Genomic DNA, 9,102 nt, shown 5'->3' with positions numbered 1-9,102 from the left:
TATATATATATATATATATATATGTATGCTGATGAGATAAATTAGGATAAACTTGATTTCATTTGTTCAAACTTACGTTTCTCCGTTGTGTTTAGACATTTTACGCCTGTTGGGAATAAGTTATCCTACAAAGATAAAAAATAATTTTCATTCCTTTTGTTTTCATAAAAATAAATACTATAAACGGGAATATATTTGCGGTATCAATAACTGTGTTGAACGTTTCAAATTTTGGAATGGTCCTGCATTATTTCGTTCAAAAGCCATAAGAGATTTTCAAGAGGACACGTTATTGTATTATGTTACATGCTTCAACTGTTTGATATGTGTGTCTATGTGTTTCTTTGTATGTGTGTGTCTGTGTTTGTTTATTTGTCTGTATGCGCTCGCACAGTTAAATTTTTGGGAGGGGGCCACTCGATTATATCGACCTCAGTACACAAATGGTACTTAATTTATCGATCCCGAAAGGGTGAAAGGCAAAGTTAACCTCGGTGGAATTTGAACTTAAAGACAGACTAAGCATTTCGCCTGGCGTGCTAATGTTTCTGGCAGCTGACCGCCTTGCTCACACAGTTGAATATAGCTACCATTTTGTAGCCGTCATCGCATCGTACGATATTCCACATGATGATTCATTGAAAGGGTGCTAAATCTTCAGCATAAAACAGTTTTTCATTTTTACCAACCAATGATATTCTAGCGTATGTTTTAGTTCGTATTTGCTCTATGTTAAACCTAGACTATATCTGTATAATCTTTGTAAGAGCATGACAGTCTAATACGGTTTTACATTTTGTTTGCTTGCAAGGATTACCTTTTTTTTGCTGAGAAACAGTATTGTATCAGATTCATTACATGGCTCTTGATATCATAGTGTGCGAATTCAGAAGATCTAAACATGGAGGTATAATATGAGAAAATCGTCTCATAAAATATTCACAACATGCGTGACTCATAGGTTTTACCAACTCATTACGCCTGTCAAATATAACAGGTTAGAAAAATAACTTTAGTTGCTTTTATCTTCATAGAAATAAATAATTTAAACGGAGAATATAGTTGTCGTATCTATAATTTTGCTGAGTATTTCAAATTTGTGAATGTTCCTGAATTATTTGCTTCAAAATCCAGAAAGGTGGCTTGCTGGCAGAAACGTTATCACGCCGGGCGAAATGCTTAGTGGTATTTCGTCTGCTGCTACGTTCTGAGTTCAAATTCCGCCGAGGTCGACTTTACCTTTGATCTTTTCAGGGTCGATAAATTAAGTACCAGTTACGCACTGGGGTCGATTTGATCGACTAAATCCCTTTGTTTGTCCTTGTTTGTCCCCTCTATGTTTAGCCCCTTGTGGGCAATATCGAAATAAGAAACAGTGTACCATTGTAGAAAAAATCTCTCATAAGCATGGTTATGCAATGAAAAATTTACTCCACAAATGGATGTATGTATATTACACACATTATCCATAAAGCTAAGCCCCGCTTCAAAGTGTGTTGCTTTTGTGAAAATCTAATTCTATTGTGGATACACGCAAGAACAGAAACCGAGAGATCATTTTCAGTTTGTTATGTAAATATAACACGGTAACTTATTGATATCCAATTTAGTTGAGTGTTTTATTTAATTTTCAGGTTGTTTTAAAATACCTCTTGCTACAATGGCGGATTTTCGTCGAAGTATGGGAGATGTATTAGGAGCGGCTGCGAGGCCTCAGTCACCTCTAAAGCAACGGAGAGGTAAGAAGAAATCAGAAGAAAGATATATAAGTAAACTAGACAAACAAGCCGACGAGGAAGCATTTACATTTCCTAAAGAGCATGAAAATATAAAGTAAGTCTTCGTTTATTTCTTTCAATTTGATATTGTTTTTGATGTTATATAGTTTTATAATTTTTGCATTTGTTTGTTTCACAAGAAATGGTCATTATGTTCCTCCGTATCCAGATATAGATTTAGCTATTTAATGAAAGCCTAACAAGTGTTGCCAAAGTTTCATGCATTTCCTATGGATACTTTCAGATTCTTCTTACCAACGTAATAATCTGTTATAAGACGAAATACTGCGTTGTAAAGTTGGCTCTTTTTACGATGCCCAATTTTACACTGCTGATAAAATTGAGACATTATCTCCTAATGTAGCAACCACCTCAGCATGAATGTCCTTGGGAGTTAAACCTTTTTTTTCTGAAGTTACAACACGATGCCAAATTTTGTCCATTTGCAAGAGAATACTCTACAAATTTAATTTGAAATCTTTAGATAACAGTCGGATGTCAGTTTATCTGGGGAAAAAAAACAATTCAGTTATTGATGAGTTGTAATTGATTAAAGATTTCACAGCTTTAACATCACTCCTTCTTAGCCTATTAACGTTTCAGCCCGTCTTCCTATATATTTAGATTACTTTAAAAAATCCTACGTGGATATGTGCCGTCGAAGGTAAGTTTTGATAATTTTGTGTGGAACAAGAAAAAGTTGGTCTATTATGGAGTATTTCCACTTCAGTTTATTGTCTTATAAAAGGACATATGAGAATAAAATCAACACTCAGTTTTAGGTAATTATGTAATATAAAATATATAATGCATTAAATACATTGAATTTATGACCAACACCAGTTTTGCTGACACCTTAGGCATCAGCAACGTCTTAGCATTACAAATGCTAGCAAATTCCTTCTATTTAATTAGTCGGAATGTAAGCATACGTTGGATTATATTATTCTAGTTGCCTCTTAAAAATTTACGATGCTTACGTCTGATTTTGCTTTTCAGACATAAGTTTACTCAAAGAAAGTTATTCTGGGTCTAAATAGCAACACACTTTAAATAATAGTCTTAATGTCATGCATAGTCTCCAGCATATATTTATGAAACAATCAAGCTTGCTATTTGTTTCTAATCTATATTTGCTTAGTATATACGTGTGTATATGTATATATTTGTGTGTGTGTGTTCAATATGCATGTATGTATGTATATATATATAGTGTGTGTGCGTGCATGCTCCAAAAGTATATAAACATTTTGCTCGGATTTATTTTTAACAACATTAGGTAAATGTTGTAAACGATGCAAAGCTTTACCTGAAGTAATAAAATGAGACAAACATGTTAGCTTAACTAAATCATTAACACTTTAGCAGTGTTCGTTTTGATATTATTATACACACTAAAGAATCAACATTATGATCTGCGTGAGCAAACTAATTAAAAATTATAGAACGTAATGCTCAATAATGGTGTCTATGAATTTAGATTTCGGTCTAGAATTAAGAGTTGCTGTTGCAGATGTGGTTGCAATGACAAGCGAACTTATAGTACAGACGATCCCATATTTTTCTATATACAGTCAAATTATATAGATAAAAAAAACAGCGGCTTACGATTGGCCAATGGTTATAATCAATTAGTTTCTTCACGCAATGCTGGCTCAAATTTATAGGTTTGTTCTGTAGTATATAATAGCATGAAAACCATAATAGATTCACGACTAAATATTTCTTTACGTCACCGAGCTAAATGAAATGAAGTCAAATATAAATATTCTTATCTTTTACAATTACCTACTGAATCTTCCATCAATTGGCAAGAAGGGGGAATTCCATTTCTTAACTGATGTAATAAAAGATGTGCCGAGTTGGCTATCTTGTAGAAATAATTTATATGAACCAATGTTTAATGCATATTTCACTGTTTCTTGTTTAGCAATTTATATTCATTATATTCTCTCATGGAGAGAGATTTTATACAGTCAGTTGACTTGTTAGAAATACCAGCAGGTTCACTTTCCAATTACAATCTGTCACTCTAAAAAATGAGTACGTATTGGATGCTGTTTATAAACTGTTCTGGAAGGGGAAAAACGTGTTTTGTTTTACATAACTGATATATTTCTTTTCGTAAATTAGCTATATTAGGAATAACACGGCTGTGGTGATCGCATAGTAAAAACATTGCTTCCTAACTACATGGTACTGGCTTCAGTCCCATTGCATTCCACCATGGGCAAATGTACTTTACTATAGCCTCAGGCAGACCAAAGCCTTTTGAGTAGATTTGGTACACGGAAATGGAGAGAAGCCCGTCGTATATATACGTGTGTGTGTGTGTGTGTGTGTGTGTGTGTGTGTGTGTGTGTGTCCCACATCATTGCTTGACAACCGGCGTCTTTGTGTTTTTATACCCGCAACTTAGCGGTTCAACAGGGGGGTCCGATAGTATAAGTTCTAGGTTTAAACAGATAATTCCTGGGGTCGATTTGTTTAACTAAAACCCTTCAAAGCGGTGCTGCATCATGACCACAGTTAAATGACTGAAACAAGTAAAAGAATAATAAAAAAGAAAGAACAACGTTAGAGCTTCATTGTGTGTTGATGATATCCATCAGCAAAACTCTTCCATATAGTTTATAAAATGTTCAAGACAAAAAAATTATAAATTTCCTATCTTTGAGACAGGAAGCGTAATCGGAGAGATGAGGTTATAAGAATCTATAAATAGCGATAGATTTGTTGAAAAGGAATTTGTTGATTACACATGTCAGCCCATTTTGAGCAAAGATATCATCATATCATTATCAGTTTCTACAGTTCACTCTAGGCTTCAATTTTATTGCAATGTACAGAAAGAGATGCAAATTTAAATATATACACATAAGTCTATTATATGTTCGTGCGTGTGTTTCTCGCGGCTCTCTTCTTCTTTACATGCACGCGGCACCTTTACTAACTATCAAGTTATGTCTTTATGCAACACAGAAGGCTATATTTTGCTGTCATTTCCTCTTTCTTCGTAATATTCTTTTTTTTTTATCTACTCCCTGTAACCCACCTTTCACATTGTGTAATTTTATAACGTTTCCTTGCTGAAATTCAAGCATCACACACCGACCAAATCTCACTCTCGTTCATCCTTCATTCTTTCGTTCTTTTCTTTTCTTTCACACCTTTCTCTCCCCTACTTCCGAGCATAAATAAATTACTCTCTTCGCGCTTTTCTTTTCCTATTTCTTCTGTGGTCACCTTTCCGTTAGTCTTCGTTCCTTCTTCCGTTTATTTTATTCATGCCCTTATTTAATGTAAGTATTTTACTATCACCTCATTTGCAAGACTCCTACCTACAGAAGATGTTCAGAGTACCTCTCATGAAAATACTTGCGCATCATGCTTCATGCGAATTAATATAATAGGTTTGCTTATAAATGTTTGTAACAATGTCACATTATGTAAAACTGTTTGCATAATATATTATATCAAACATCCACCGACTTGTTGACCAGTTGTAAAGATATATCTATATCATATAATATATATATGATATATATGTAGCATCACATAAATACTTTTATGTATTATTGCCTGAATTTTGCGTTTCTTCGAGCCAAGTTTCGTACTGCAAGTCTACCCTCATTTGGAAGTTTGGGCTCAAGAATTGGAACAGTCCGAGCCCTTATTTCCTTCTTATCCATTCCATGCTGTACTACCATCTAGTCACTAACTGTCCCCACTTCTTTCTCTCTCTCCTCATATATATATACATTGGCTGATCCAGTCCACCGTTTTTCTGGAGATTCCCCGACGTCTAGCTAAATAATTAGACAGAAGATAATTGAAGATGGAATAAAACAAGTCTTTTCTGGAGCTGTAGATGGGTCGAATCATAGTTTATTGATTGCACGGCTGATTCTAGTTTAGCGTACGATTAGCAGAGTATTAGAGCATCAAGTTTAGCGTACGATCAGCAGAATATCAGAATATTTGTTTGCATCATAGTACAGGTTAGATTGTAGACGTACATCATCAGAGACAGCATAGGTTTGTCAAAATGTGGAAATTCATTAATATTTCACTAGTTTTTCTCTGTTTGAGGAACCAAATAGAAGACGAGTTAACTCCACAGCAAGGCGAAAAATGGAAGAACAAAAATAAAATATTATATTCTACTTTTGAATCGACCACTTTTCTTGTGTCTGTTAACGTCAAGGGTAAAATACATCAAGAAATATACAGTTATTCATACCATACATGAATAAAGTGTTTCCTGTATTTATGTATTACCTATTTACTAAAATATAGAAAGAAGTAGATGAGTAGAAATGATACACAAACGAGGTAAATAACCTATATGAAGAAAGAATCGATAAAGATCACAGGAGTGAAATACAGTATATATATATATATATATATATATATATATATATAGAGAGAGAGAGAGAGAGAGAGAGAGAGAGAGAGAGAGAGAGATAGAAACTAATGGAAACATACAAATGTATACGGATACAAATTCTTCGATTCACACGCATTAACGCGCATTCATACTCGTGTAACACATACCCATAGGTTGAAACACTCAAGAAGTAAGACGTGGGAATTGTTATGACAAAGTGTAAGGTAATTTAGTGAAGCTTAAGTAATTTGTTAATATTAAGAACTCATAGATTTCTGTTGAAGTTGTGTATTGGGTGAGTTAGGGAGGGAACGCAACATAAGAGCACAGGACAGAAAGAAAAACAAGTGGTAATAAAAGATGTAACAGTCCTTGAGATCGCTGAGTGTATAAAGCGTAAAACCGTAATCAACCAACCAGAAGATGAATGTATTTGAGAGTAACATTTTACTCTGTGTGTGTGTGTGCGTGCGTGTGTGTGTGTGTGTGTGTGTGTGTGTGTGTGAGCTAAAGAAATTATTGTATATTTTCTGCCATTCTAGTAGGCATATACACAAATATATTCATTGACAGGTGATTGTAGGAAAAGGCATTCTCCGACTAATTAATGTATTCGGTGCTTTAAGCAGTAGTTATTGAGGGTGGTACACAGCTCCGTAAATTTGTTTCAGTCCTTGCTTTTCAGAGGAAAAATGGAAGGAAAAGTCAGTAGGGTTTATGTAGGTATAATTTAGCAAAGAATAAACGCACAGATGAATATATGCGTGTCTCTATGTGTGTTTCCAGAGTACATACACGACACTGTGAAACAAACTAGATTTTTTTTAAATCATGATAGCACACACAAACTCACACACGTGTGTTTGTACAAGGAGATCAGGAAATGCAATAGAAATTTAATCTGTATCTTGTCGGGATTTTAAGTTCAATATCTTAGCAACGGCAAACTAACTCTATTTAGCCATCTATAACTCCATAAATGAACATTGCAAATTGTCAGTAACTAGATCATCGGATACAATACGTTGTGGTATTTTTTTTTCCAATTCTTTGTACTTTTCAAACGTTCCGGCGAGATCAATATTGCCTTTCTTCTCTGGGCACGATATAAAATTATAAGAAACTAGTGTGAATGGTGGATTAGTCAAATTATTAGCGACGGTATGATAACTTTCGGTGTTAACTCCGACACGAGCGCCAAGATCTACCGTGCTTACATTTCTCATGTATAACATCAATGGTGTGGAGTGGAGATATAATCAGTCATGGACAATCGCTAGTCTTCCACTACAATTCTTGTTCAAGCATAGGCATTAAAGAACTTTGCCGAGAGGAAATCTATGGTCAGTCATGATCGACGATCGTACGATGATGATTCAAAGACAATGACCGAATGAATATGTTGGTATCTGAATATTTGTTTTATCTATAAGCAGGTACCGATGCCAAAACACTGGTCGCTGAGTCACTATAGTATGAACAATTCCACAGTGAGAATACCAGCCCAAAAGTTGGGAGATCATCAAAAGCATGCATATCATACGATGATCATAGTGTTAAATCGTACCCTGTGATTAAATTGTACATGAACAAAGAATCCCTTATTTGTCAAAAGGTTACTAAAATTTTGTCAGACTTCTAGAGTTTTAGCTTTTTCACTGTCAAGAAAAAAGATAATTCAGTAAATATCATTGCCGACAAACAGCATACGAATATAAATTAATAATTCGCAGCCGCTAAGCTTCTGGATGTACCTTTTATTCAAATGATGTAAAGTAAGACCCGGGCCATCTCTCTGCAGCACCAAAGTGATTGGGCGTTTATATATATATATATATATATATATATATATATATATATATATATTGCATACAACTGTTTTCTTTTAAACTGTGCATCTGTATATAATTTCTGTTCTAAAACCATGTTACACTTATATAGATGAAGAGAATTCTGAGAATTATAATTGACAGCGACCAAATGATGTATTTTATCTACATTGGCAAATACTATTTCAAAATATTTCAATTTAAATATTTAATTGCAAATTTCTGCTTCACGTTCTCATATTAGGAACTGTTTCTGGCCATTACTATATTTTCGTTCAGAAAAGGTAACGTTATATGTAATATAGTTATAAATAAAGGTCTGTATATAAAGCAATATGCACAAGATCCCCAAAGACCCTCTTTAATTTGTTTACTTTCTTACGAACTAAACCTTAACCTTAGAATATGTTATCAATTGTTTAGCGTCAAGTATAACATATGTACTGCATGGAAGGTAATGAATCTTTCAGAAATATAACTACATTTGCTTAACAGCATGTAATTTGTGATTAAAAAAAGCGAGAAGCCAATTTTCTATGATACGAACCAAATACAGATTTTCACTATATTAACCTAACTACTTTTAGATTAACCTGACTTATCATTATTGGCATATCTGTACGTGCCGGGAAATTACTACTTCCAAAACGGAAATATAGAAAATGCAATATTGATATTCTTCATTTTCTCTGCTATTTCATTCTCTTGACTACGTTTCGATCATCTATTTTTTTCTGAACAAGACCGAAGGAACAAGACAACAAGAAAATAAACAATATAGATTTTTTTTTTACATAGATGTTGCTTTTTTGGACTTAATTGCGATCTCCTAAAGATAGATATCTGATTAGACGGAAGATTTTCAAGATATCTGATAGCAGGATGAAATCCACGTTTTGATCATATGCGTTTGGCGGTCTTTAGAAGCATAAGATGAAAAAATGTCATATATATATTCATGTGTGTGTGTGTGTGTGTGTGTGTGTGTGCATTTATGTATGTGTGTGTTATGTAAATATGCATTTATTTACATGCATGCAAATGTACGTATGCATACATATGTTTATATATATATGTTTATATATATATATATATATATATATAT

The 9,102-nt window shown here is 33.8% G+C and overlaps 1 protein-coding gene across 2 annotated transcripts in view; it reads left to right on the top strand.

The window, feature by feature from the left end:
* The window catches only part of LOC106870527 (BAI1-associated protein 3), a 1,007,871-nt gene that overhangs the window by 458,461 nt on the left and 540,308 nt on the right, over positions 1-9,102 (top strand). For both annotated transcript variants that reach the window (XM_052968680.1, XM_052968681.1), the window contains exon 5: positions 1,635-1,833. In XM_052968680.1, the coding sequence (XP_052824640.1) occupies positions 1,661-1,833 (173 nt within the window). In that variant the 5' untranslated portion in view covers positions 1,635-1,660. The remainder of the gene's footprint in view (positions 1-1,634; positions 1,834-9,102) is intronic.

The sequence above is a fragment of the Octopus bimaculoides genome, chromosome 6, assembly GCF_001194135.2.
Source record: "Octopus bimaculoides isolate UCB-OBI-ISO-001 chromosome 6, ASM119413v2, whole genome shotgun sequence".
NCBI classification, from domain to species: domain Eukaryota; kingdom Metazoa; phylum Mollusca; class Cephalopoda; order Octopoda; family Octopodidae; genus Octopus; species Octopus bimaculoides.
This window is presented reverse-complemented; position numbering and strand designations above follow the sequence as displayed.